The sequence below is a fragment of the Mustela nivalis genome (assembly GCF_964662115.1).
Source record: "Mustela nivalis genome assembly, chromosome: 8".
NCBI lineage: Eukaryota > Metazoa > Chordata > Mammalia > Carnivora > Mustelidae > Mustela > Mustela nivalis.
The window spans coordinates 106,495,870-106,509,413 of record NC_139027.1 but is presented as its reverse complement, the minus strand read 5'-3'; the positions used below and the strand labels follow the sequence as shown (position 1 = coordinate 106,509,413).

Here is a 13,544-nt window from a genome sequence, read left to right as displayed (position 1 = left end):
CTCTCTTCACAGAAGTCATGAATTGTAAGTAAATGCAAGCAAAAAAAAAAAAAAAAAAAAAAAAAGACTTAAGGGAAAAAAAAAGTCTGCTGGGCAGACCTGAGCAGAGATGCACTACTCTGAAACCCAAACCACCCCCCCCTTTTTTTTAAAGATTATTGTTTATTTATTTGACAGAGAGAGAGATCACAAGTAGGCAGAGAGGCAGGCAGAGAGAGAAGGGGAAGCAGGCTCCCTGTTGAGCAGAGAGCCTGATGCGGGGCTCGATCCCAGGAGCCTGAGATCATGACCTGAGCCAAAGGCAGAGGCTTAACCACTGAGCCACCAAGGTGCCCCTGAAACCCAAGTCTTCAAATGATTGGGGACCCAGGGGTTGAAGTTCACTGCATCTGTCCTCCAGGTCCTCTGTATTGTCAAAAGTGCTACACTGGGACTTTAAGGCCCACTTACAGGTCTCAACCTGGCCCTAGCACAACCTAGCCGTGTGGCTGAAGCTACTTAATCTCTCTTCCTCACTTATAACATGAAAAAGGCAAATTAGCTCTATGACTAAAGCTAAAATGGCTATAGTTGGGGTGCCTCGGTGGCTCCGTCAATTAAGTATCCAACTCTTGATTTCAGATGTGGTCATGACTTGGGGATCATGGGATAGAGCCCTGCACTGGGCTCCTGCTCAGCATGGAGTCTGCTTGAGATACTGTCTCCCCCCCCTCACCTCCTCTTCTGCTCTTCCCCCACATAAGTGCTCTGTCTCTCTCTTAAGTGAATAAATAAAATCTTTTTTAAGTAAATAGCCATAGTCAAATATGCAGTCAATAAAATTTTTCAGCAGCATCATTTTTAAAACACAAACCAGAGTTTAAGAAATTACTTTGCCTGATTTTAATACTACCTAATTATATCTATTATATGGGGTAAAAGTAAATAATGGGGTAGAGAAGTGAAGAAAACATAGGAAGAGCTATAATTATAAGATCTTTCAAGCAGGAAGCAGGAGAGACCTATATTGCAGTCAATCCCTTTGGTTCCAACTCCTCTCTGGCAGTTTGCCTCCTACATATGTGAAATTCAGTTCAGTATACTTCAAGGTAAGGTGCAAAAAAATCAACTTTATTTTCATCTTCCAACTCGCCCACTTAGAGCTTACCTGCATGTACCAACACAAAGCCCCCTCGCTTCTCCTTATGGGACTGCTTTGTTTCCAACTCTTTGACTGTTATTTTAACAGTCGAAATCTGAGATGATCTGGAAGGCACCCCTTCTCCAGAACTCATCCCCTTCTCCATGGTCATTCTCTGAGATTACCATCTTCTATTGGGAAAAGTACATACTTCCATCCAAAAGTAATTGCAGGAGAGGAATTACCCTAAAGAAAAACAGGCAAAGATGGTATACATTTCTTTCACTAACATACACATAAATTATACAAATTTGTATAAAGATAACATTCCAAAAACCTAATTTTAAAGTTACTTAACTGGGTAATACAAAGAATATGAAAAAGGTTAGGATTTAAATCTGTCCACAAACAATACTTACTTAAAATCATATAAACAAAAGAACTGTTGTAAAAAGACTTCATATGCAGTCCAGAGGAATTTTATCTTTCATTGTATTTACACTGAAGAAAACCTCAAAATAACTTAAATATCACTTTCTACTTCCTTCGATCCAAATGTTAATAATCTCTGGGACATTCTAGAGTCACTAGTGATGCTGATTAACACCACCAAGGCTCGATATAAAGTCTATATTACAGCTAACTTTTTCTTCCCCAGCTTTACTATGACATAACATATAAAATTGTATAATTTTAAGGTGTACAAAACAATTTGACACATACACATACTGTGAAATGATTACCACAATAAGACACCTAGTTTCGGGGCGCCTGGGTGGCTCAGTGGGTTAAAGCCTCTGCCTTCAGCTCAGGTCATGATCTCAGGGTCCTGGGATCGAGCCCCGCATCAGGCTCTCTGCTCGGCAGGGAGCCTGCTTCTTCCCTCTCTCTCTGCCTGCCTCTCTGCCTACTTGTGATCTCTCTCTATCAAATAAATAAATAAAATATTTAAAAAAAAAAAAAGACACCAAGTTTCACACTGTTAGATAAACTCTATACCCTATTCTAAACTGAGAAGTAGGGAGGGGTGTAAGTCTTTCTTTGCCAATATAAAACATAAATAGTAGCATAAAAAGTGATTTAGTTGCCTAATCCCAAAAAATTGTGTTACTCAAAGTGTGGTCTGCAGATCAGGGTTTGCTACCAGTCTGTAAGAGACTTATTTTATTCATATAATAATTGGTTTATATGCACATTTTCAACAATGTGTATACTTTTTATATTTTTTCCTTCTTGTTTATATTTTTGAAGCAATATTATCCATTAAATATAATAAAATTGAGCTTTTATTTTTATTCTTTTCTATTTAAATTCAATTAATTAACATATAATATATTATTTGTTTCAGGGGTACAGGTCTGTGACTCATCAGTCTTACACAATACCCAGTGCTCATTACAATACAAACCCTTCCCAGTGTCCATCACCCCTTTATCCCATCCCACACCCCCACACCGCTCCAGCAACACTCAGTTTCTTTCCTAAGATTAAGAGTCTCTTACAGTTTGTCTCCCTCTCTGGATTTCTCGTTTCATTTTTTCCTCTCTTCCCTTATGATCCTCTGCCTTGCTTCTTAAATTCCACATATCAGGGAGATCATACAATAATTTTCTTTGACTCACTTATTTTGCTTAGCATAATACCCTCTAATTCCATCATCATCATTGCAAATGGTAAGAGTTCAAATTTTTTTTTTTTTAAGAGTTCAAATTTTGATGGCTGCATAATATTCCATTATTTTTTTATCTTTCATTCATGGTTCTAAATTTCAGTTTTGTTTGGGGCTTGGCTTTTTTTTGGTTTTAGTTTTTGTTCTTTTACATTTTGTAAAAAATAGTCAACAATGGACTGAAAAATTTTTTAAAGCTGGTCTTTTACACCAGAGTTGGTCTGAGAAGCACTGCAATATGGCATTTCAATTAGAAAGGAAGCAACTTCTACTCTAACATTAGCTTTCATTTAACTCTAAACCCATTAATGGTCTGACTGGCCTAGTAAATAAAGAATTCCAACAAATGACTAAAACAAGGCAACAAAGGGCAAATGGGCAAATCCCAGTTAACAGAAAAATTGTAGAACAGTGTAAACAGATCAAAAGATGCTAAATCTCACTCAAAAGAGAGGTACAAAATAAAACTACATCCATTTTTAACTTGGGATGACCAACATCAAAATGATATCAGGTTTTGAGGTTACTGAGAAACAAGAATTCTCACACAACTGCTAGTGGCAGCATAAGATGACAAAACTCAACAAGAGCATTCTGGCAAAATCAATCAAAATTACAAATGCATTCTGAAAGATATGAACCAACAATATGTCTTGATGTAAGTAGTTAAAATAAAAGCAGCCACTGGAAAAAAAAAATGACAATATTCTTGATATACAATACAGATTGACTAATCTTACAGATAGTTTTGGTAAGTAAAAAAGGCACACTACAGAAATATATGCAATGCCATATTTTGAGGGAGGGGAGAAAAAAATAATACAGCTAAGTATACATGCAAAGCACAAATCTGGAAAAATATGTCCCAAAATATAGTATAATAGTGGTCACCCAAAGAAGATTTGAATGATGGATGGACAAAGGTGGAATGGAAATTTTATTGTTCAGAGTTTATACCTTTCAATATTGAAAAATCTGAACATACAACTCTCCCAAAAAAAACACTTTTTTATTCATTTATTTATTTATGGAAACATGAAGTAACTAGCTAAATCCCAAGTTCCAAAATAGAGTAAGCCTATGAGACCTCATCTGAAAACTTCACTAAGAGGGCAAATACCATATGCTGAGGGTTCTCAACATGCATCCCACCTAGGATGGGAATGGACAAAAACATGGCCAACCAACAATACTGGCCCCAAAAGTTTTTGTTTTTCTGTTTTTGCTTTGTTTTGTTTTTCTGTTTTTGCTTTTGTTTTTCTGGATCTTGAACTTCTGAGGCCATGCAAATTATAGGTAATTCAAATTTTTTTAAAAAATTATAGTATTTGATCTCTAGAGTTCAGACTAAGGAGTAAAAAATAAATCATTATTGTAGATTAACATCAAATATTCCTGGGATTATTTTTTATCACATTTGTATTCATTTCATTATTACAAATCATTATTTGAAATTGATGAAGCATATTTACATCAACATACTGATCTGCAAGAAAAATGCCTAACATTTCAGCTAAGCTTTGAAGTAACATTCAACACACAAAATTTCCAGTGAAAGGAAACGTATAAGCATGTTACAGTTTTTACACAACAGAAAACAACTGTACAGCTCATTTTTTTATAATGCCTTTATTTCTGAATATGCTTGAAAATGGACATTTTGCAATTTCCCACTAGTGACGATATTAAAATTCATTTTATTGTTTCTAAAACACTGACAACTTGTCCATCCTCTGCAATAGTCGCAACAAAAAGTTAACAAAAAGTTAACATATGACCCAGTAATTTCACTCACAGGTATATACCAAAGAGAACAGAAAATATGTCCACAAAAAATTATACATGGATATTTATGGCAGAATTATTCCTAATAGTCAAAGTGTTAAGAACTCAAATGTCCATGAACTGATAATGGTTAAACAAAATGTGGTACATTCATACAATGGAACATTAACCAGCCATAAAAAAAATAACTAAGTACTGATACATACTATGGCATGAATGAACCCTGAAAACAGTGAAAGAAGTCAGACATAAAAGGCTACATACTGCATGTTTCCAATTATGTGAAATGTTCGGAGTACGCAAATCTAAAGAGACAGATGTAGACTAATTGTTGCCTTGGCCTGGGAAGCTAAAGGGGAATTGGAGAGTGGCTGCTAATGTGGGCAGGCTTTCTTTTGGTGGCAATAAAAATATTCTAAAATTGATTGTGGTGATGGTTGCACAATTCTGAATATACTAAATACCACTGAGTTGTACGCTTTAAAAGTGCATAAATTATATAATAAATGAATTCTATCTTAATAAAGCTGTTTGGATTGAGAGGCGGGACAGGTCGGGGCGGGGACGGCTAGGGAAGAAAAAAATGAAACAAGATGGGATCCAGAGGGAGACAAACCATAAGAGACTCTTAATCTTACAAAACAAATTGAGGGTTGCTGGGGGGTGGGGGGTAGTGATAGGGTGGCTGGGTGATGGACATTGGGGAAGGTATGTGCTATTGGTGAGTACTGTGAAATGTATAAGCTTGATGATTCACAGACCTGTACCCCTGGAGCAAATAATATATTATATGTTAATAAAAATAATTTAAAAATAAATTAAAGGGGCGCCTGGGTGGCTCAGTGGGTTAAGCCGCTGCCTTCGGCTCAGGTCATGATCTCAGAGTCCTGGGATCGAGTCCCGCATCGGGCTCTCTGCTCAGCGGAGAGCCTGCTTCCCTCTCTCTCTCTCTCTGCCTGCCTCTCCATCTACTTGTGATTTCTCTCTGTCAAATAAATAAATAAAATCTTTAAAAAAAAATAAAAAATAAAAAAAAAATAAATTAATTAAAATACCAATAAATAAATAATTAAATAAAGTTGTTTGGGAAAAACAAGTTTCCTGATTCCCATAAACTATATCTTTTCCCATAAATGTATCTTTTCCAAGCTACCAAACCTAATGACCTTTTCTTACTCTGATGCCTGCAACTTTTTTCTTTACATCCCCTGCTCTTCTTGGCAAGCATGCCAATCTACCATCCTAGCTGTTCATGATTCCCCTGACCCTTCCCAAGCTTGTCCTCTTACATGACTCCCTGTCCACAGGTCTATTCTCAAATGTCTCCTTCAGCAATTTCATCCACTGCCAACCTTTCAAAAGAATCCTCTCAGTAAATCAGATATTTGTAACTCTTTATCTTCTGCTTCTTGAGCTCTAGCCACAAGTCTCCTGGATAGCTTAGTTCAACCTGGATCCTCTTCACTCTTAACCTACCCAAAACAGTCTCATTTTTGAATGAGAAATCTAGTTATTTCCACATCATGCCTTGTTTTTAATAGCACTAGTTATTTCCACATCACGCCTTATTTTTAATAGCACTAATCCTTTTCTAACTTACCTTGAAGTCATCCTGGACTGCACCCACTTTCCAAATCTTCTAAATTTCTCCCTCAAGCATTTAACCTCCTTTCCCCTCCTGCCTCCACCTTTGTTCAGTTCACATACCTCTTAGCATAAATGTTACAAAAGCACTTTAACTTCTCTCCCCAAATCCAGACTATCGTAAAACAACCAACTACAAAAAACTGCCAAAATAAATCTCATAAAGGACAACTCCAATCAAAATGAACGGCATGCCAAAAGACATAAGCAGACAATATACACAAGAAGAAATATACTGGATATCCAATATTAAGGAAAGAATATTCAGAGAAATAGAAATAAAAATGGAATCTTCCTAACTAGCACTGTACTGCCACCATAAACTGAGGTAAGTAACCATTTTGAAAAGGAATTTATCAGGAAGTATCAAAAGCCTTAAAATGTATAACTCTGTATATACTACCTTTCCAGAGATACTCTATGTATAAACTAGTCTATTAAAACATAAGTAACAATACTACCATGGATACCTCCAAAGAGAACTGGGAGACTGAAGGGCAAAATGAAAAGGAAACTTGATTTTCTCCTAATAGCCTTTTGCATTTGATGTTTTTGTTTTGTTTTGGGTTTTTGTTTTGTTTTGTTTTTTAGATTTTATTTATTTGACAGAGAGCGAGAGATCACAAGGAGGCAGAGAGGCAGGCAGAGAGAGAGAGCGGAGAAAGCAGATTCCCTGCGGAGCAGAGAGCCCGATGCAGGGCTCAATCCCAGGACCCTGGGATCATGACCTGAACTGAAGGCAGAGGCTTTAACCTACTGAGCCACCCAGGTGCCCCTGTTTTGTTTTGGTTTTTTTTTTTTTAACCAGGTACTATCTGCTAAAAATATTTAAATTAGCCATCTCTGAAACTAAGATGAACCCAAATTAACCTGATTATCAAGGTCAGAAGAGAAACTCAGAATAAAACATCAGTTTTGCTCCAGGGACTTTCAAGGCACTAATTTTAAGGTCTAAATCTTGACCCCTGTTCTCTCAAAGACTTTTATTTTCCTACTGCATGTGATGACACTTTTTTGTTCTTTATACCATTTAAAAAACTATGACATGTCCTGTTTGCCCCAGTGTTGAATTTTTCCCTCTAGATTTACTTGGTCTTTTAGAAGCAGTCGAAGAATAAGTCAGGGAATCCAACCATCTTACAGCAAAAGGCTTTTATAGAAATCCAGCCCTTAAGCTATAGCAACTGATTAATAAAGAAGCATTCTGCTGCTCTTAAGATCTTGACATTGAAGGTTTAATGCCTCATTCAATGAGCTCCAAAACACACTCGTTTCATCTTTGACCCAGTAATTTCACTTCTGAGAACACTTTCTACCAAAATAACTTCAAAAACAGAAAAGGCTTTATGCCCGTTATGCTATGTTTAACACAGGATAATTTAAAAAAACAAAAATCTGGAAGTGACCCAAATGTCCAACATAGAGAAATGGTTAAAAAAATGATAACCTATATTATTTATGGTCAATTGGTTTTCAACAAGGGTGCCAAGACCATTAAATAAGGAAAGGATGGGGCGCCAGGGTGGCTCCGTCAGTTAAGCATCCGACTCTTGATTTTGGCTCAGGTTAAGATCTCAGAGTCATAAGATGGAAATGCACGTTGGGATCTGTGCTGGGTATGGAGCCTGTTTAAGATCCTCTCTCTCCCTTTCCCTCTGCCCCCTTTAAAAAAATTTAAATAGGGAAAGGATAGTCTTTTCAAAAAATGGTGCTGGAAAAACCAGATGGCACATACAAGGAATGAACCTGGATTCCTACCTATGCTACCTACCTATTCCTTGATCCACACAGACCAAGAATTAAATGCAAGAACTAAAACTGTAAATCTCTTAGGAGAAGACACAGTAGTAAATCTTCAAAATCTTGAATTTGGCAATGGTTTTAGACATGACACCAAAAGCACAACCAACCAAAGAAAATATAGATAAATTAGAATTCACCAAAAGTTTAAATGTTTGGGGCACCTGGATGGCTCAGTCATCAAGCACCTGCCTTTGGCTCAGGTCATGATCCCAGGACTGCACTGGACACTCTACTCAGCAGGAAGCCTGCTTCTCCCTCCCCACTCCCTCTGCTTGTGTCCCTCTCTCACTCTCTGTCAAATAAATAAAATCTTAAAAAAAAAAAAACTCTTCTATTAAAAAAAAGAATTCATACAACTTCAAAATTTTTTAAAATTCAATATGAAAATGAGCATAGGAATTGGACAGACATTTCTCCAAAGATACACAAAGGGCTGATAAGCATAGGAAAAGATGTTCAACATTACCATCCTTCAGGGAAATGGAAATCAAAGCCACAGTGAGGTACCAACATCATAGGTATACCTCAAAAACAAATATTAAGTTTTAACAAGGATATGGAGAAATCAGAACTCCCATATCCTGCTGGTGCAGACCACTTTCAAAAACATTGGGCAGTTCCTCAAAAAGCTAAACAGAGTTACCATATGACCCAGCAATTCCACTCCTAGATCTATATCTAAGAGAAATATAAACATATATCCACACAAAAACCTGTACATGGATCTTCACAGAATTATTCACAATAGTCAAAAAGAGGAAGCAACTCAACGGTCCATTAACTAGTGATGGATAAACAAAATGTGATGTGTGTGTGTGTGTGTGTGTGTGATGGAATATTATTCAGCCATAAAAAGGAATGGAATATTGCTACAAAATACAACAGGATGAACCTTAAAAACATTATGCTAAGTAAAAAAAGGCAGATACAAAAGGCCACGTGTTCTATAATTCCATTTACCAGAAATGTTCCGAATAGGAAAATCTACAGACACTGAAGTAGATCAGTGGCTGCTAGGCACTGGAGGAGGAAGGAGACGGGAGAGTCTAATTAGTGGTTGCCAGGGACTGGGGAAGCCAATGGGAAGTGACTGTAATGGGTAGAGTTCCTTTTGGAGATGATGAAAATGTTCTGGGATTAGATAGTGGTAATAGGTGCACAACTTTATGAATATAGTAAAAACTAAAATTTACAATTTAAAAGGGTGGGCTTATGGTATGTGAATTTTATCTTAATAAGAAAAGATCGATCTAGGCAATGGATGCAATGTACAACAATTATAGTTTCTAGTTATAATCATATCTAAGACACGCTATGATCATAAACAGGTTAAAAAAGGCAATAAAAAATAGAAAGGGATCAAAATGCTGGGTTGGTGAAACTGTAGGTGATCTCTTTTTAATTATTCCTGCATTTTCCACATATTCATTAATAAGCACGTACTGCTTTTACAAATGGGGGGGGGGGTATTTAAACAAACCAAAAAGGAAATTATTAAACTCCCTAGTGTATGAAAATTCCTTAGCTTAGTGTTCAACGATCTCAGTCACATGGTCCCGAAAATACCTTTCATTTCCCCTCCCCTACAGGGGCGAGTCAAGTTACTCCCTCCTTCCGGAAACGCGATGCCCTCTATTTCCAGGGCACCTCCAGCTCCCGTTTTCCACCCTCCTCTCCAGCTGCTCCTTCTCCATCTTCTCGGTCCTTGCCTCCTCCGCCTCCGGACCAGTAAATGCTAATGTCCTGAGAGACTCTAACCAGGCCGCTAGAACACCGCGGGGCTGCTCTCGCCCCAACCCGCCACGCAGGACTAGGGCGCACACCCTCGGGTCTCTGCGAGCCTCTGCCTCGGAGAACCCCGCAGCCCGCGAGTGCAAAGTCAGTGAAGGACAGCGAGGACTGCCCGCACACGGACAGTCCCTTCCCCGGAGAAGGAAGAAGACTGCCAGGCTAGAGCCACGGCTGAGGAGGAGACCGGCACGGGCGCCACGCGCGACCGAGGGGTCGAGGGACGTCCCGGATCCGCTCCTTCAACACCGCCCCAGGCAGTGGGCATTCTGTGCGCCGCCCCCTCCCGGCCCCGAAGAGGATGTCCCAGCGAGCGCGCGGGCCTGGACAGAGGCAGCGCCGCAGCGGCGGCAGCGGCGCGGACAGCGTGAGAAAGAGAGACACTCACCAGCGTCAGCCCCGAGCCCTCACAGCACCGGAAGTAGTCACCCGCCCGTTGCCAGGGTGAGGAAGCGGGACTGACATCAAGCTTTCCCATTGGGTATGCGCGTAGCACGTGGCCGGAAGCAAACGCCCACGCGGGGCTCAGACTCTGCCCACTGCTTCCGAACATTGCACCTGGCGGTTGAAGTTCCACGCAGACTTCACCTGGACCCTCATTCTGGGCTGCGCAGGCGCCGCTGCCAGTCTCGTTTAACCCAGACTCTTAAATGAGCCAGTCCCCGGTTTCGACCCAAATGGTGGGCAGACCAGCGATGTGATAGGAAATGAAGTTAAAGTAGCCATGATTTATTGAAATGTCAATTCAGAGCTTAAATTTTTTCAGTCCTTGCAGCCTCCCTGTTACAGTAGGGAAAACTGGAGTTATGCCAGGATTCTATGTGGGAGGTGGGGACCCTCCCTGCCCTGGGGAGAATCAAAGTGTGGGTGGCCTTTCTTTTACCGTCTCGCTTCTAAGAGCAAGACCAGTAACAATGTAATCCATTTAATGTTTCCGGGTAACTATGAACATGAGTCCTTTAACAAATAACCACCTTTAAACCTGCTTTAGAAAGCAGAGATTGAAAATAGTAGCTCTAAGTATGGTCCCCAGATGAGAAGCTTAACGTGACCTGGGCCCTTACTAGAGGTACAATTTATGAAAAAACGTTCCAAGTCGGGGGGGGGGGGGAGCGCGATTATTTTAATTGCAGATAAAAATAACAATCCTCTTCTGATTATATAAGATTTTAGGACTGGTACTATATCGTGTTGGTGAGGATTGAGAAAACAATCATTCTTGTTCATTGCTGGTGCAATAAAGACTTTCACAAATTTGGGGGTGACAGTTTGATAGTCATCTACTGCAATTTTAAATGTGCTTACCCTTTGACCCAGAATATCTACTTTAAAGAGTCTACCTACAATATTCCCATTTGTGCACCAAGATATATACATCTATTCATACAAAAAGTATTTATCAAATAATTTCTACAAGCTTGGCACTGCTCAAGGAGATGAAGCACAGTTCAAGTAGGAGAAAAGAAAAAAATGGGTGTGTGAATTTTTATCAATATGGACCAGTTAATTCAGTTATAAAAATGCAAACTATATGAAGATGCAACCATTTTTTAAGTACTAAGCTGAAAAGCTATCAAAGACATGATTTAAAAACCCAAAATATCTTACATCCCATTTATGTATGCATGTCTATTTATTTTTATGCATTTTACATATACGTACATAGACAGTATATGTGGAAAATGGTTAAAAGATTATGTACCAGAATATAAATGAAGCTACTAACAAAAATAAGATTGGATTAAGATAGGGGTGAAATCGTTTTTATTTTATGTATATCAATAACTACAGAACACTTAAAAATGCTGGATAAAATATAGCAAATATTGTTGTACTCAGCTAAAAGAGACCAAAAAACAGAGACCAAAAAAAAAAAAAAAAAAATTGGAGAATCCAGAGTAGGGTGCCAGTGCTGAAGGCTCATCTCTACTGAGAGCACTTACATAGAGCAGGAGGCTAAGGTGTGGGTTTTTAAGCCCATAAGGTAACAAACAGAAATACACACACACACACCCTTAGTAAGAACAGAAACAGGAGAAAGTGAACATTGATCTCATAGGCTTCTGGTTTTGAAGTCATCAGATAAAGAATATAAAGTAAATAGTTCTTAAATGTTTGTAAAAAAAAATAATAATAAGTGAGGGAATAGAAAACCAAGCAAAGATTAAGAAAATACTCTCCCCAAAAAATCTGACAGAATTGAAAGTTAAATAAATAAAAAATCTAGAAATACAAAATTGTTTATTAAAAAAAGAATCCACAGTAGATGGGCTAAACATTACCTAGACACAATCTGAGAAAAAATTAAGCAAATTGGAAAGTAGATATAAAGAAATTACCCAGGATGAGGATCAGAGAGACAAAGATATGGAAAGTATGGATGAGAATGTAATAGATGTAGAAGATAGGCTAGTAGGGCTAGAATGTCTAATATACATAACATTAGAATTCCAAGAACATAAAAAAACAAACAAGGAAGAGGCAGTATCTTAAGAGATAATAATATGAATTATCCAGATTGATGAAAAACAGAAACTCTCAGATTCAGGAAACTCATGAGTCTCAAGGGGGATAAATAAAAGAAATCCAAACCTAGACACATTATGCTGAAATTTCAGAAGATCAAAGACAAAAATATCTTAAAAGCAACCAGGGACAAAATACCTACAAAAAAATGAGTAGACTGGAAAGAGATGCTGCAGTTTAACAATTGAAAATAGAAGATGAAAATAGTATTTTTGAATTACTGAAAAATGTCCAAAGTGCTGAAGAAATGTCAACCTAGAATTGTTTACCCAGCTAAACAAGAATTCAGGAATGAGAATGTAATGAGGATATTTTCAGATAAGCCCAAACTGAGTAAATTTACCATAAACCAAATTATTTATAAAGGATACAATGCTAGGGGAAGAAGAGAATACCAGAAGAATTATTCAAGAAGAAATAGAAGTTGACTTTAGGGATCCCAAGTTCTGAGCCTAAGAGTCTCATGAGAGGTTTACAGAGTTGTCTTTATTTCCACAGACTTAGTCTCTAATCCTCTGATATCTATGTTATTTACTTTTTATGGTGAAAGCATGTGACATATCACCAGTAACCACGTTCTATGTTTGTATAGGTCATCTTACTGTATATGACAGTGCAGCAGATCTTTTTTTCTTCTGAAATGGCTGCAACATAATACTGTCCACCTCACTTGCCCCTTTGAATGTTGAGAATTTGATACTTCTCCCATCTCGAGGCAAGTCTATGTTCCCTACCCTTGAATCTGAGCCAACTTGTGACTATAGCAGAAACCACACCAGGTGACTTCTGAGGAAGTTTGCAAAAGCAGTGCAGTTCTTTGTGATTCTCTCTTGCAATGCTTGCTTTTAGATCCCAGCCACCATGCTCTGCAGAAGCTCAAGCAGCCTCATGGGAAAACCATATGTGGAAGTTGTGACCAATGACTCCAGATAAGGTCCAAGCTGCAGCCAGCACCAACTGCCAGACAAGTAATTGAATGGGCCTTCAGAAGATTCCAGTCCTCAGCCATGGATTAGCTTTCAACATTTATGTCTTCCCAGCTTAGCAATCATAAGCAGAAGCAAGCCATCTCCACTTACTTGCCCTTTCCAAATCTTGATCATAGTAATATAATAAAATGGTTTTTGCTTTACTTCACCAGGTTTACATACTAGTAGTACTTGATCACAGGCTCCAGCAACAGAGCCAAAGTTCACTGGCTCTTATATT

The 13,544-nt window shown here is 38.3% G+C and overlaps 1 protein-coding gene across 5 annotated transcripts in view; it reads right to left on the bottom strand.

The window, feature by feature from the left end:
* TASP1 (taspase 1) overlaps positions 1 to 10,248 on the bottom strand; it is a 275,223-nt gene extending 264,975 nt beyond the window's left edge. For 4 of the 5 annotated variants that reach the window (XR_014314979.1, XR_014314980.1, XR_014314981.1 and 1 more), the window contains exons 1-2: positions 10,198 to 10,248; positions 1,148 to 1,366 (exon numbers count right to left, since the gene is read on the bottom strand). Coding sequence is in view for 1 of the 5 variants with exons in the window: in XM_082743712.1 (XP_082599838.1) it covers positions 1,148 to 1,292 (145 nt within the window). In the remaining 4 variants the exon portion in view is untranslated. The remainder of the gene's footprint in view (positions 1 to 1,147; positions 1,367 to 10,197) is intronic. The other variant, XM_082743713.1, reaches the window with a different exon arrangement.
* Positions 10,249 to 13,544: the final 3,296 nt, after the last annotated feature.